The sequence below is a fragment of the Stenella coeruleoalba genome (assembly GCF_951394435.1).
Source record: "Stenella coeruleoalba genome assembly, chromosome: 1".
NCBI lineage: Eukaryota > Metazoa > Chordata > Mammalia > Artiodactyla > Delphinidae > Stenella > Stenella coeruleoalba.
The window spans coordinates 95,007,069-95,023,967 of record NC_137169.1 but is presented as its reverse complement, the minus strand read 5'-3'; the positions used below and the strand labels follow the sequence as shown (position 1 = coordinate 95,023,967).

The window sequence follows — 16,899 nt, the reverse complement described above, 5'->3', positions numbered from 1 at the left end:
CAGAGTCACCAATGGTCTCTATACCGCAAAATCCATAGGTCAATTCTCAGCCCACGTCTTCCGTGACCTAATTCCGTAGTGTGTGGCACAGCTGATTACTCCGTCCTTTTTGAAACACACTCTTTACCTGGTTTCAGGACAGTAGTCTCCTTTGGTTCCTTCCTCCTATCTCACTGATTGCTCCTTTGCTGGTTCTTCCCTATCTCACCGACCTCTAACATGCAGGAGTGTCCCACACCTCAGTCTGTGATCCTTTTCTTTATTTATACTCATTCCCTGTAGGTCGTTTAATCAAAGCTCATGGCTTTAACCAGTACCTATGTGCTGATGATGTCATGATTTCCAAATTTGTATCTCCAGTCTGGGCCTCCCCACTGAACCCTACAGTGCTATATCCAGCTGCCTACTCAAAATGCCTGGCTGGGTGTTAAACAGACATCTCAAACTTAACATGTCTGATACCCAAGCTCCCAACCTGTTCCTCTTGTAGGCTCTCTCATTTCAATAAATTTACACCATTCTTTACTCAGGCCCAAAACCTTGGATTACAAAACAGCCTCCTAACTCATCTACCTATTTCTGCCCTTGGCCCCTTCATTGCTCCCACAAATTGTCTATTCTCTACCTAGCAGCCAGAAGTTTGATAATCTTACATTTTACTCCTCTGTTTTAAAGCCTCCAGTAGCATGGTTTTTTTTTTTTTGGCTGCGCCGTGCAGCACACGGGATCTTAGTTCCCTGACCCGGGATCCAAGCCGGGCCCTGGCAGTGGAAGCATGGAGTCCTAACCACTGGACTGTCAGGGAATTCCCAACACTCCAGTAGCTTTTTATCTCACTCAGATTATAAGTGGCCTATGAGACTATTACTATAATGGCCTACAAGATCCTTTATCATCTGGTCTCATCTCTTATCACCCTCCTCCTCACCCACTCTGCTCTAGACACCCTGGTCTCCTGGCAGTTACTTGAATATGCCAAACACCCACCTCTCTCAAGGCCTTTGTCCTTGTTACCGCTGTCTCAAATGCTCTTTCCCCAAATATCTGCATGGCTTGCTTCCTACCTCCCTCAGGTCTCTGCTCAAATATCACCTTTACCAGGAAGGACTTCCTTGACTATATAAAATAGCAACACTTCTCGCACCATGCCTCTCCTACCCTGCTTTATTTTTCTCCAAAGCATTCATAACTGTCTCTGTAGTATATATTTACTTGTTAGCTTGTTGTTCGTTTTCCTCTTAGAGTACAAACTCCAAGATGTCAGGGACTTGATCTATTTTTTTCACTGCTGTTTCTCTAGTGCAGCGGTCCCCTACCTTTTTGGCACCAGGGACCTGTTTCCCAGAAGACAAGTTTTCCATGGACGGGGGTGGGAGGGTGGGGGGGTTCAGGCGGTAATGCAAGCGATGGGGAGCGGCAGATGAAGTTTCGCTGGCTTGTCCGCCACTCACCTCCTGCTGTGCAGCCCGGTTCCTAACAGGCTGCTGACCAGTACCAGTCCGTGGCCCGGGGGTTGGGGACCCCTGCTCTAGTGTCTATAGGGCCTAGCACATGGCACTTAATAGGTATTTATTGAAGAAATGACAAATCTACAGAGATCAAATTAAAAAGTTAAATTTGTATAATTTCACCCAAAACCTGAAGATGACAAAAGACCCATGGCTTAAATAATTTAGAGCATGGAGAGTTTGTTTGGTAATAAGTAATAGTAACTTCTGTAAGGGTCAGTTCAGTCTCCTAAAAGAGGAACTATTCCTTCACTGGTATTAGCCTACAAACACTACATAATATGAATGTGAAAATTTAAACAAATAAATCACTATTAAACTTTCAGACAAATAACTCATTTGCTGAGCATCAACTTACGTTTTAAAACATGGGTCACCAGACATCAGTTGCATACTGATTAAAACCTAAACATAAGAAAAAGAAATATTGTAATTATAAAAATCTTGAGAGGAGAAGCCACATCCTGCTAATCTATGCACCTTCCACATCACCTAGTCCAGTATTTCCTGTTTATAAATAAAATGATTACTGAATTGGGTTATATCCAATATTGAACTGCTGCTTTATACAGACATAGGTTAAAAATCATTTTCAACATTAACAACTTTGTCACTGCAAAAATAAGAGTGGAAAAGATGGAAACAAAAAGCAAGGGCTTCATCAGTAACAATCTTCTGTGTGTGTGCTGTTCTGGTCTATTTTATCTGTCTTTCCTCCCAGACTCCTGTGTTGTTTAAGTGTCTGGAATGTTTTCCTCCAACATGTTTGCCATAATGATGCTTTCAGGGGTGCCTGCTGGTGGCCTGTAAGAGTAGAATGCTTCTGGCCTTTGCTCTAGCTTTGGACAAGAATGAATGAATGTAGTTTTTAATCATTCATGATTTTATTCATTCATGAAGCAATTATAGTATTTTGTAAAGATCAGGCTTAGAAATATCTGATCTTCCTGACACCCGAGCTATTCAAGACCTTTCACCCACAGTAAGAGGCATTTCCTCTGGAGGATTTCTGTATGTGTTTATCCTGAAGACTAAATGCTTAATTCAAGTCTCCACATACCTATTAGCAGCATCTGAAATATGAAATGCACAGGGTTATCTCTGCAGTTCCCCATTCTAAGAAGCTACAGAATAAAAGGACCCGATATTTGGAGAAATGTGAACTCTCATACACTCTGCTAATGGGAATGTAAAATGTTTCAGCCACTTGAAAACCAGTCCGGTAGCTCTGCAAAAGGTTAAAAGCAAAGTTACCATGTGACCCAAGAATTCTGCTCCAAGAGTACTTACTCTTGGATACATGCCCAAGAGAAAAGAAAATATATGCCCACAAAGAAACTTGTATATGAATGTCCATAGCAGCATTGTTCATAATAGCTAAAAAGTGAAAACAACAAGCCAAATGACCATTAACTGATGAACAAATAAAATGTGGTATAGCCATACAATGGAATATTATTTAGCCACAAAAAGGAGTGTAGTACTGACACATGCTACACCATGGATGAACCTTGAAAACATTATGCTAAGTTTAGAGAAGCCAGGCACAAAACATTACATATTCTATAATCCCATTTATATGAAATGTTTGGAATAGGTAACTCCATAGACAGAGTAGATTAGTGGTTGTTTAGGCTGGGGGGAAGGGAGGAGAGTTGGGGCAAAGTGGGAAGTGACTGCTATTGGGCACATACGAGGTTTCTTTTTTGGGGTGATGAAGATGTTCTAAAATTGATTATGGCAATAGTCGGACACACCTATGAATATACTAAAAACCATTCAACTGTGTACTTTGAATGAAATGTATGGTAAGTGAATCATAGCTCAATAAAGCTATAAAAAATTTAGAAGTACTCAATGTCCTTCTCTACCCACCAAATGCATCAGCTTCTCTCTCAAGCTACTTACTGTGTGACTTTAATGTTCTTGCCACCTTCTAGAAAGAAGGAGTTAGCATCTGTAGAACATCCACCCTGCCCCAGAGTATACTAGGCTCTGTGAGGATACTACTGCAAACACATTCTGGGAAACCTACCAGGCCAAGACCTTCTAGAGACGGTCTCTGGAAACAGCCTCCCCCGCCTCCCAGATTCTGCTGACATCATCACAAGCCAATGCCACTTAGCAGCTGAAGTTCTAGGGAGGGCAGGGAAGCTGTGAGTGACCACAGGAAGTTGGTCTACAGACAGAATGATAATGCAGAGAGGCGAGAACAGTCCCTGAGAGGCCTAGAAAGCTCCTTTAGCTCCTGGGAGTTCAGGTCTGGTTGTCACTTCCCACCCTAGGGCTCTATGAAACGTCCTTGTGTTTGAACTAAAGTTCTCTTCTACATGAGCTAACCTGAGGGATTTCTATTCCATACAACTAGTGTTGGCAAAATCACATACAGTAACTCATTTAGGCCTCAAGAACAGGTCCCTGGGGTAAGTACTGCAATTCCCCTTTTACAGAGGAGGAAACAGTTGGGCTGAGGTGAAGTGCTTACACAGGGCTCCAGAGATCTAAGAACAAACACAGAGCCCTGATGCCATAATCCACGCTCCTGCCACGTGGCTGGGGTTATGCTCCTCTGGCTACTCAAAAAATTCTGGTTGAATGAATGAATACCTAGAGTACTATTATTCAGAAATGGTATATTTTTGTTGGACCAGAATTTAAAGCTTTGCTAATGCTTTCTGAAATGCTGCTGTTCTCTAGGTACTGATTGCCTTTTAAGAACCAGCCATAGGATCTTATTGTGTTCTGGGAATAATAATGATAATGGTAATAGTAACAAAAACCTTAACAGTAGTCATGAATTAAGAATCTATTAAGTGCCAGGCATAAACTAAGTGGGTTTGAAAACTGTTAGATATAGGGTAACTCTTTTGTCCACTAACTTCTGACCATTCAGTTTTTATTCAGGATTATTTTCCTTTCTTATCATGAGATAACTTACCATAATGGGGTAAGCCTAACTAAAACACAGCAAAAGGTTTATCCAGTGAGTTTTACCAGATGCAAGGTACCTTACAAACATTTTCTCTACTGGTTTCATTTAATACTCCAGCTCTCTGAAGTGTGTATTCCCTCTGGGTTCACCAGAATACATGGCTCCTGAAGGTACTTGGAAACAGTAGGGCAGATGCCCAAAGTGAGTTTCACTTGTTGCGAGAGAACCCAGTGACTTCTATGTGCCCACCACAGCTGCTTTGGAAATCACCTCTTGGGAGCTACAAGCATATTGTAAGGTATTCATTTACGATGCTCCTTCCCTTCCACTCATCGAGCCCTTATGCTGTAGTGGTTGTGTGTACTCTTCCCTGAACGTTTACAGCACCATGTGATCATGAAGGTGAACATTTGTTACTTTTCAGTGCTTCTGTGATTTGGATAGTTTTTTCTTCTACATGGTGAGTATTTCAGTGGTATGTTCAGCTCATGATTTCAATACTGATTCCCATCTTGCCCTTGACAGTATATACCTATGATTATTTAAAGGCAGAGAATCTCATTTGTTGACATGTAAATCTAGAAACGTGCTTACTTTAAGAATGGAATTATCCTGTCTTGTATTTTTGGTATCATAGCCTTCCAGTAAACAGCGACGAGTGGTATTTCCTGATCCAGCAAACTCTGCCAGGTTTAGATCTGCAAAGCCCAGCTATGAAAAGAAAGATAATTATATTAATAGAATATCTACTAGGCTTCTATCATATTATCTTTAAAATAAACATTCAATCCATGCTCTAGCCAAGTGGTCTCAAACTTCAGTTTTTTGCAGTTTTTGCCAACTTAACAACACCTGTTCTATTCTTTGCTTAATATTGGGTTGGCCAAAAAGTTTCTTCGATTAATGAATACGTTGTTCAATCAAGTTCTTGGTGAAAATGAAAAATGTGTCTTTTTACTTAAAACCGAACGAACTTTTTGGCCACCCCAAATGTTTGTTAAAAAATTGGCTCCCTTTTTGCAAAAATGTACCACCTATTCTACTCTTGTCTTAAGCAATATGATCTCTGAAATCACATATTTGATTGCTAAATGTATTTTTCTGCACACATTAAAATATATAACTTAATGTAAAAATAATGCATATTAAACAACTGAAATCACTGCAGGTTAGCAGTGGTGCTCACACCGCTCTATGGGAAATACTAGCAGACCAATCACGGTCATTTGCACACACACAGAGAAAACCAATCAGACTCTCCTCTCCCTGTTCTGGTCTGGCTCTATTCCCAGTTAACCACTGGTGACTGCAGATAGTTAGTTGCAGGTTACTAAGTTCTCACTGCCCACCCAAGAGCGAAATGATTTAAGTGTATCACATACTTCCTTTGGTACAAGCTCCTCCTCCTTTACCACCTTCCACAACAATTGTCTTGCTGGTCCCCCATGAGCTGAATCTCTCTTTATGAAGCCTTCTTCCTTCCTTCCCCACACCAACCTTCTCTGCTGTTACCCAGAAGCTCAGCTCAAACGCATTCCTCCCTCTTATTACTACTCGGGTTTGGTCCCCATTTTCTGCAGCTACCAAAGATTACCCTATGGTTTTCCTCTGATGCTGCTCAACCCTATTTCTCATTTCCAAGTGGTACAAAAAATCACTCCTTTATATCATTATTTTTTGAACACTCTATTCTATATGACTAAGTGTATACAGTCTTTTATTAACAAAAAAATGTGTTGAGCTTGCAAGTACATCTCCTTGAATATATAATAAAAAGTATTATACACGTCAAACCCTGCTTGATTTTAAGTTGAGTGCTGTGATTTTAAGTTGCCTGCTTTAATGCTTTAAAACATGCAGTGAAGAACATATGAATGGCATTTAAGATGAAGATTTTTATTGTAGGATGGAGCATTATTTTAGTGGTTTTTAATTGGTATAAGAAGAATGAAGAATAAGAACTTAAGAGACCAGCTGAAGGACCACAAGCTCCAAAAGCAGTAAGTCAGGAACATATCAAGCCACAGGTAATATCTACCTAATCTTCACATGATTACTCCGGTCTTACTGCCTTTTTTAGGGGTCCAAGAGATCAGCAAAAAGCCTGGATATGTCCAGGGCAAAGCCACATCCAAATGAACATGGGAAGACTCCTGTGGCTGTGTGATCACACGTCATCCACATGCCTTATTTCATACATTATCCTTTCTCTTTGAACCTCCAATACCTTTTCCATCCACACTCTTTGCTGATGCCTTGCTTCCTATTTCACTCAGAAATAAAAGCAATCAACAGAGCATTCAACTTCCACAAGCTCTTATCACCAGCCACATCTACTCGCCTACCTGAATCTGTGCCCACATGTTTACCTTCCCACTTACTGTAAGTGAGCTGGCTGCGCTCCCATCCAAGGCCAACCACTCTCCTCTCGCCTATTCAAGTTCATAGCTTCAGGGATTCTTCCCTCTCTATGGATCATTCCCAGAACACAAACATGCTGGATTTTCTCCCATCTTAATGAACAAAAGAAAACAAAACCTCATGCCATACCTCTCTCCAGTCTACTGTAATATTCTTCTGCTCCCCTTTGGAGCAAGACTCCTCGAAAGACTTGTCTATATTGACTGTCTGATTCCTCTGTCCATGGCCACCTCGTCTACTTCATTTCCCCCTCTCCTCCTCATCCACTCTTCCAGCCACAAGGTCCTCTTCCTTGAAAAATGTGAAGATCACCTCAAGGCCTTTAGCACTTACTGTTCTTTTGCCTGATACATTCTCTCTCAGATCTCACAGCTTTCTTCCTCACTGCATTAGGGTCTATGTTCAAATGTCATCTCTCTAAAGGGGCCTCCCCTGACCATTCTAGAACATGCCTGACTCCCCCCTCCCCTCCCCTGTAGCTGTCACTACAGCTTATCTGCTTTATTTTTCTTAGTAGCTATCATCACAGCATGTATATACACATTTCATATTTATTTTATTGTCTGTCCGCCTCCCTCAATCCCCCATTAGAATGTAAGCTCCCCAAAGTCAGGGATTTTTGTCTGTTTTGTTTACTGTTGTATCTCTAATACTTAAAATAGTGGCAGGAGCAATGCTTGGCACATGGTAAGCAGTTAACATGTATTTTTTGAATAAAAAACAGCCCTTTGGCTCACGATCCACTGTTGGAATGCTGGTATTACAGTCACTAAGAATAAAGCAAGTTTTTTTAAAAAAAGAATCTGGTCAGTCCCCATTAAGAAAGCATGCTAAGGTCAACATTTACTGAGCACTTTTTATGTGCCAGGCCCTGCTTTAAATACTGGAAAACAGTGATGAACAGGACAGATAAGAACCGTCTTGCAAGAGCTTACATTGTAATGAGGTACAAGAGTCCATATTTCCTTATGATTTTCTCTTTGGTTTCACTGAGATAACTGTCTCAGTAAAATGGCATATATATATATAATATAAATTGTAGGTATAACTGTGGTAGAGCTTCCTTCAATTGGCAAATAATTTTGAGCATCTTCATTCCAGATAATGTTAGGTATTAGGAATGTATATTATTCCTATTCTCAAGGAACTCATAGTTTAATAAGGGAAGATAGAAAAGGAAATAAATTCCTATAAAAAAGTATAAGTGCTGTGATAAAGGAAGGCACAATTACAAGAAAGAGAGGAAAAGAAAATTTCTCAGTGGGGAGGGATGACTAAGTTGAGTTTTTAATGATACATGAGTGTACAGAAGCACATGCATGGCAGGGAAAACATCAAGTCACAAGGCAAAAAGGCTAAAACAGCACGGCACACTCCAGGAATGTTCTCTGGGCAGTATGTCTGAAGCATAAGGATGACTGAGTGAGTGGGTGAGTATGCAGACAGATGATTTGCAAACCAAGATGGGTCCAATATGCTAGGTTAAAGACTTTTCATTTCATTTTCCTTTACAGGCAATAGAGAGCTGCTGAAGGACTAAAAGTGGGGGAAGGATATGATCATCTTTGAATTTCAGAACAATCCCTCTGGCAATAATATAGAGGATGAACTGGTGGGAGATGACAGAGGCACAGAAAAGATAGGAGGCCAATGCAGGTTTTAAATAAGAAATAATGAAGGCATAACCTAGGGCAGTGGTCTTGGGACTGGAGAGAAGAGATGGTTTCAAAAGCTTTTTAGAAGGGAGAAATCAAGATCTGTCAGTCAAAGCAGACTGTTTTTTGCCTACCCATCATTCAATGCCCTGATATTCCTTGCTAGCAAGTCCTGATTTTATTCAAGTGTCCACTCTTAGCTCATCCATGTACACAAGGAAAGTAACCCAACCTCTAGCTGACTGTAAAATTGTGATTAGTCTAAGCTAACCATGGCAATGCATTCCTACTGCCCACGACTAGTTGAGGAGTGGGCATATGATCCAGTTGTGTACAATCAAAGGTACAGGGAAATCCTCTGGGGGCCATGTAGGAAAAGTTTTCTCACTTGAAAAAGTCATAAATGGGAAAACAGCTGAGCTCTGTCATATGTGAATGTGTTGACTAAAACTTGAGCAGCTAGCCACCTCCTGACCATGAAGGGAGCTAGCCAAGGACAAAGCCATCACATAGAGAATGTAAGAAAAAAAGAGAAAAGTAACATGGATTCTTGATGATGTTCTTTAGTCAGTGGATTAACCAATTCTGGAGCAGCTCTATCTCACATCTATAGTTCTATCTCATATCTACCTGTTTTGTGAGATTAAAAAAATCTCTAGGTGAGGAGGGTTTTCTGTTACTTGTACCAAAGAGCATCCTAACTGATATTGCAGCCAACTAGTTTTAGAGGGGTAGGTAGATTTGATAGTTGAAACTAGTGCCCTGGTTCTTGGCTCAGATGCTTAGATGACTAGACTGATGGAGCTACCATCACAGAGGAATACAAGAGGAGTATGTGGGGAGTTCCCTGGTGGCCTAGTGGTTAGGATTCCGGGCTTTCACTACCGTGGCCCAGGTTCAGTCCCTGGTCAGGGAACTGAGATCCTGCAAGTGACACAGCGTGGCCAAAAAAAAAAAAAAAAACAAAAAAGTGGTTTAGAGATTAAAGAGGTTTAGAAATAAAAGAGTTGGGTTTCTGGTAGTATTATTAATTACTAATTCCTTCTGTGCAGCAAAAAAGTCAGCACATTCATTAGTAATTCCATACAGCTAGTAAAAGTATAAAGGACAGTAGTGATCATGTATACAGAGTGCTAAGAGAGCACAGAGGGGGAGTCTTATTCCACTGGGGGTTGGGTGGGACTGAGAATACTTCCCAAGGGAACCTGAATTAACAGTTGCAATTGTTTAATGCAAACCAGAGACTGTCTCCTAGTAAGGAAACTGAAACTTAAGAATAACATCCCATAATCAACATTTAGAAAGAATATGCCTATAATTTAATGTTGGATCCAACTATTCAATCTCTGAGTTGCTTTATTTAAAAACAGCCAAGCTTAAACAGCAATTAGAAAAGCAAACCATTTAATTTTTAAGCTTATAAATAGCAATGAATGATATTACAAATTCCAAAGGTGTTAAAGAACACCAACTTACCTTTGCATAAGCTTTTCCACCTTTTAATTCCTGCCAAAGATAAAAAACACTATAAGGATATCATATGACTAAAGATTTAAAATTAAATATATGTCAAATAATTTTGAGGTAGATATTTACAGGCTAGCAAATACAGAGTAAAATTCTGATGATCTTAAATCCAACTGTTTGGATGTCCCCTGCCCCCCTGAAAATAACCAGAATTTTTATTTAGAATTTAATTTAAATCTGAAGGAGACAAATGGTGAGAAGACAAGCTAATATTTAATCTATTTGCTGAAGAAGAAACTGCCAAAAATGTCCTGGACACATTGCAAGAACATGAGTCACCGAAGAAAGGTTAAATTAATTACTGAGTTAAGCATATTAATAATATACTGTACAAAGATTTCAACAAGAGTTGAAACCCCCACCCCAGAGACACCACTGTTATGAATTTTTAGGAACTGTCCAAAAGATGTGTATATACATTTCTGCTTTACTCAAATGATAGCACACTACATATACTGTTCTATACCTTACTTTTTTCCACTTAATATATATGGCATTGTTCTATGGTAATACAGTAGAAACTCCCTTATCTAATTCTTATCTAAGTGAAGGAGACTGGCAAAAGTGAAAAGTAAAAAAAAAAAATATATATATATATATATATATCTTAGCATTTTAGTTTAAAATATGTAACTACATTAATTTGCCAAATCCCTCAATTTAGGACATCACACAGATGCAAGAATTAAGTGTAAAACACTTAGAACACTGCTTAGCGCACAGTATAGGTACTCTGTATTATGTGTTTGCCATTAAAATTAGGGCCAAATTCTCCTCTCCTCACTCACTTTTTTTTTCTTGTGGGTTTTTTTTCCCTTTAAGTTTACAAAATACATGCTTATAGAAAATTAAAACATTATAGAAATATATAAAGCCAATCATGAAAGTTCTCCCATAATCCCACTCTCACAAAGCCACTGATAACAATGTGGTGTTACTTTTCCATTATTTTTTAGAGCATTAACAAGTTACTCTTCCAAAAAAAAAAAATGCTTGCACAGCTTCCTTTTTTATATAAGAGTAAAATTTGGACATGTTATTCCAGAGATATTTCTCACTCTTAATGGAGAGAAACTACATGAAGATACCATAATCTATTATACCAGTCCCTTATTGTTAGGACATCTGGGCTAGTTTTAATTAAAGACAAAGGTGAAATAAACTTGCTGTGTAGAGTTGTCAGATTATTCCCATTAGGCAGTTTCCTAGTAATTTCATTCCTAATGAAGAGTTAGCCAAAGATTCCAAGCATCTTCAGTATATTCTGGAAAACTACCCTCCTAAAGGTTGTAACAACTACACTCCCACCTACAGCATGCAAGATGGGATATGTATATTTGGAAATGCTTATTCAAAATTACGGTATAACTTCTTAATTTGAAACAAATTTTAAACTGATTGTTCCTGTAATTTTGTTTTCTAACTATAGAAAGTGAAGTGTGACAAATTTTCTTTCCTGATAGGGAATCAGGATGCTAAGGACAGGGTTTGTAAAACTCAGTATATGCCAGAAAGAGGCACAGGCATCAGAAACTTAAGTAACACTTTTATATGAAGTCTTCACAGAAGACTGCAGCCCTTGCTATAGCTTCAAATAAGTCCATTGGTATCTCCAGTTATTTCTCCAGGTTATTACTTCCAGTAATAATTTGTGGTTATGCAGCTTGACACCTCACTGCAGCCACCGCATTAGTATGTCCAGATAACGTGTGTACACTGGCTTTAGTTCTCACATCCCAAATCCGTGCTGTTGAGTCTCGGCTACAGGTCACCAGCACGTTGATTGTTGGGTGCAGATCCAAACCATATACTGTACTCAGGTGTCCATGACAGTGCCTTATAACCTTATTATACTCAAGATCCCAGCAGTTGACTTGTTTGTCTTCTCCACAGGAGAACAGGTATGCGCTCCTTGGGTTCACTATCACACCACGCACCGTACTGATGTGCGTTTTAACTTGCCACTAGCCAGTTAATGACAGTTATAACTTGCCAAGTTCCAGATCTTTATAGTTCTGTCAGCAGATCCAGTAACAAACCACTGATTTCCAGGTTCCACAGCAATACATCAAACCCAGGCAAGATGCCCACTGATCACTCTGTAGAGTTTCCACGGTGGGTGCCACTGAAGTTTTGGCATTGTAGGGGCTTTTTTAGCCATCAGTGTGGAGGTCTTGGCATTGCCACCGTCCATAACAACTGCCCCTGCAGGCTGTGACTGGTCAGAAGCCCCAGGGTGTCGGTATTCACCTCCAGCAGGTGCACTATGGTTTGCATCGACCCTGGCTTGGGAAGTAGGTAATGCCACAGCTAAGGACTGTGCATCTGATTCACTCAGCATTCTTTGGATCTTAGTGTCCGCTGTCAAAGCAACTCTAGGTCCTGGTGGATGTGGATGTGTACCTGTCACCAAACATTGAACTTCTTGCCCTTGATTGGCAGGATACTCTTTGTGTCCATATGAATCTGATGCATTCTGAGGGCCTTTCTCTTTAAGATTTTCTTTTGAGGTAGGCATATGCAACACAGGACCATACTCATTATGCAGCTTGACTGCCATTTCTCGTTTGTGACTGTTCATCCAAAGGCACAGGTTTTCCATTATCAGCCACAAACATGACATGGGTTCTCTTCAATAACCTGAACACAAGTGTGTGCACAGAATGTTTCTGTACCTCCTCGACCATGACACCATGGTCTGTGTAGTCGCTCCAGCAGGGAAGAAACACTCATCAACAGGATGGAAACCACCGCCACAGCTCTCCCTCACTCACTTTTAAAAATGTGTTTGCTGAATGGAGCTGTCTCTTATCTAATCCAGATACACAACGCATTATCTACCATTTCCATCTTTAAAGAGGCAAACTGAAATAAGCTGAAGAGTAATCTATGGTAAATTCTATTGTTCGTGAATATGTGTTATCCCTCCCCTTCCCTGCCCGTTTAGTGAGGCTGCGGCCATGCCACCAGATCTACTCCATTATGAATTACCGAATTTTCCTTCTTTATTAGGTCACTGTCATATCATTAATAGTGCCTTTCATCAAACAAAGCAAAACAAAACTTTCTCCAGGTGATCTGTGTCTCTACTGGCTAATTCTTTTCTTTGTTCCCCTTTACAGCCAAACTCTTCAAAAGATTTACCCAAATATGCTGTATCCCACTCTCTATTCAATCTACTCTAATTGGGCTTTTGCCCTCATTTTTCCCTCTGCAGTGGCTCTAAGGATTGCCAATGATCTCCATTTTTATCAAAGCCAAAGGCTTTGTCTTATCTTACTTAATTTCACAACAGTATTTGACAGGCTTGGCCACTCTGCCTCCTTCCTTATACCATTTTGCTCTTTAAATTTCCAAGTGGCAACATTGCCTAGTTTTACTCCTACCTCTCTGGCTTCTCCTCACTCTCCTTGGCAATACCTATTCCTTTATTCAACCTCTGTGGAAAGAATGCTAGTTGTATCCCAACTACCCATTCTCCCCCTCTCCATAATAATAGAATCCTCTATTTTTAGTTGGGCATTGGCTACCCAAAATAAAGTAACTGACTACATTTTCCACTTGGTTTTTGTACTATGGCAGTGTAACTAAGATCTGGCCAAAAGTATACAAGAAGTGATATGTATGAATTCTTCCTCCTTTCTTGTACCTGCTAAGTACTTTTATACTACCTCTAAGTGTTTGGTCTAGGCCTCTTGTCTTCTCTATCTACACTTTCTCCCTGGTTTATCCCATTCAGGTCTATGGCTTTAAATAAAAATTGTATGCTGATGACTCTCAAATCTTTATCTCTAGTCTGAACTTCTCCCGAGAGTAGTATTTTAAATGCCTACATGACATGTCCACTTGATGTCACATAGACACCTCAAATTTAACATGGCCAAGATAGGCCTACTGATCTCTATTTATCTGCCCCCAAAATTGCTCCACTTTGAGTTTTTGCCATTTCAATAAATAGCACAATCATCGACCCATATGCTCAGGCAAAAGGTCTAAGAGTTATTCTCAATTCAGTTTCCCTCATTCACTATATCCAATCCATTAGTGGCAGTCTACCTCCAAAATACATCCTGAATCATACCACCTCCACTGTTATAACTCCATGCCAAAACATAAGCATTCCTCACCTGAACTATTCCAATCAGTTAAGTGGTCTCTGTAATTCATCCTTCATGATCTTAAAAGATCACAAAGTGATCAGCAAAAGTGATCTTAAAGGATCATGTCTCTCCTTATTAAAATCCTCAAATTGATTCCAAATCTAATTGGAATAAAATCTAAACTCCTATAAGGCTCTACCTGATCCAGTGCTTCCAACCTCTTCATCAAGGACTTCCCTTTCCATGTTTTCCATGTTCCAGCTAGGCTGGTCTTCTATCTTTAAACATGTCATATTTGTTGTTTATCCTGCATGAGGGTCATGGTACTTTTGAATCTGTGGCTCAGTATCTTTCATCAGTTTTAGAAGATCCTCAGTCACAATCTCTCACATCTTCTAGGGCTCCAATTTTATGTGTGTGTGTGTGTGTGTGTGTGTGTGCGTGTGCGTGTGTGTGTGTGTGTGTGTGTGTGAAACCTTTACACTGTTTCCCATGTCTTATACTCTGTTATGTGTATCCCACCCTTTTTCTCTCCATGATTTAGTCTGGATATTTTACTTTGTCTTATTTTCCAAGGTTTTCTTCAGTTGTGACAAACCTGCCGTTAAATACATCTGTTGAGAGTTTCATCTACTTAGCTTTGAATATTAGTTATTGTATTTTTCAGTTCTAGAATTCAATTTGATTTTTTAAATAGTTTCAAGTGCTCTGATTTCCTGTATTGATGACTAATTACACTTATTGTAAAAAGTCTGTCTTAGATCTTCTCCAAATCTGTATCTTCCATGGGTCTGTTTTTATTATCTATTTTTCCTTTTGATTTTCGTCATGTAGTCATGTCTTTTAGTACGCTTGGTAATCTGTGTGTGTGTGACAACTTGAAGAAATAATTTTAGGCTCAGAGTAATGTTATCCTCCTCCAGAGAAAATATATTGATACATTTGCTTCTGGCAAGTAGTAAGGTCAGGGATTGAGTTAACCTTCATCCAAGCAGCAACTGAGCTGATTGGAAGCTGAAATTCAGTTTTTGTAAGGGTTGATCTATAGCCACTATACTCCTTCTTCTAGGCTGAAACTCTTAGAGAGTCTTAGACTAAATGCTAAGAGAGTCCCAACTTAAAGCTTGGAGTATTTACCAAGGCTCCTTCTGCTGGTGGGCCCTGGACTCCATTTTTGTCCCCTTAGTCCTGTAAAATTGCCAGAATCTTAGCTCAGCTTCTTAGCCTCTCCATCACTGCTTTTGGCTCAGCTCCTTAGCTACTGCTTACAAATGAGAAAATGCTTTGAGGGTAAAAGCAATGCCAAATGTCAGGCTCATCTCTTTAAGCTTCCCTGGTCTATGATTTTAAGCCTCTTAAATCCTTACTGAAGCAGCTTCTGATGTCTTCAAGCAGCTATTTTTAATATTTTGTCTAGCTTTTCTGGTTGTTCTCAGAGGGAAGGGTGGCCTGTAACAAGCCAGTCCATTAATTTCAGAAGCATAAATCCCCAGGTTTATTATAATCTTAGTGCCTGTTATGGAGTGAATTGTGCTCCCCACAAAAATATGTTGACATCTTAACCCACAGTACCTCAGAATATGACCCTATTTGGAAACAGAGGAGTCTTTACATAGGTAATCAAGTTAAAATGAAGTCCTAATCCAATATGACTGGTGTCTTAATAAAAAATGGGAAATCTGAACATAGACATGCACTGGAGTTAGACAGCTACAAGTCAAGGAAAGCCTTGTCTTCAGAGGGATCATGGCCCTGCTGACACCTTGATTTTGGACTTCTGGCCTCCAGAACTGTAAGACAATAAATTGTGTGAAGCCACCCAGGTTGTGGTGCTTTGTTACAGCAGCCCTAGTGATCTAACAAAGGGCTTTTTAACTTTCAGGTCTGTGACAGTTAATTTTATGTGTCAACTTGACTGGGTCATGGGGTGCCCAGCTATTTGGTTAAATATTATATCTTAAGGTATTTTTTGCAATGCAGAAAGTATTTATACAGTTGACTTTACTAAATTTGCTTTATGGGTTCTCACTTTTACATAATAATTAGATAGGATAGGTAGAGTAAGTTCAGTAAATATTTCCATTTACCAAGCATGGTAAGAGAATGCTAGTGGTTCACCAATATCTCTTCTCTCCTTCTTTAGTGTTGGAATCTGACAGCCACTCGGTTAGAGACTACATTCACAGCTTTTCTTCCAGTTTGGCACAATCACATAGCTAAGTTCTAACTAGTAGGACATGAGCAAAAGCCATTAGCACCACTTTTGAGTCATGCACTAAAAAGGAATACATTTGTTCTCATGTGGCTTTTTCTTCATTCTCACTGGTGGAGAGATAACGAGACTAGAGCAACTTCCTTGGATCTAAAAATGGGCACCATAGAGTGAAGATGGCAGAGCTGCTCTACCAGCTCTGGATCCCTTGGCTACTACCCTAGAGAGACATACACTTCTATTTTGTTTAAGTTATTGCATATTTGGGTCTCTGTTTTAGCAACTTATCATATATGCCTTAACTAATACACCAAACCATTATAGTCTGAAGAACTGGTTTATTTCAGTTGAATAAGCCCTACCTTAAGTAGCAAAAAAAAAAAGAAAAGTTAAAAAAGGAATTCTGAGTTATCCTCTACCATAAATTGGTTACATATTTTCCTTTTCTTAAAATTCAAAGACAGATCATCTTTCAAAAATCATGATTTAAATTCCATTTAGAAAAGGTTTCTAAAAAACTAAAGACAGAACTACCATATGACCC

At 39.5% G+C, this 16,899-nt stretch overlaps 1 protein-coding gene and 1 pseudogene across 2 annotated transcripts in view; both read right to left on the bottom strand.

Moving 5' to 3' along the window:
* The window catches only part of EEIG2 (EEIG family member 2), a 107,910-nt gene that overhangs the window by 39,147 nt on the left and 51,864 nt on the right, over positions 1 to 16,899 (bottom strand). The window contains exons 3-5 of the mRNA XM_079915940.1: positions 9,993 to 10,022; positions 5,035 to 5,151; positions 1,867 to 1,913 (exon numbers count right to left, since the gene is read on the bottom strand). Coding sequence (XP_079772066.1) covers positions 1,867 to 1,913; positions 5,035 to 5,151; positions 9,993 to 10,022 — 194 coding nt within the window. The remainder of the gene's footprint in view (positions 1 to 1,866; positions 1,914 to 5,034; positions 5,152 to 9,992; positions 10,023 to 16,899) is intronic.
* LOC307193697 (pleiotropic regulator 1-like) lies at positions 11,660 to 12,975 on the bottom strand (annotated as a pseudogene). Its single transcript has one exon. The product of its transcript is annotated as a pleiotropic regulator 1-like (transcript).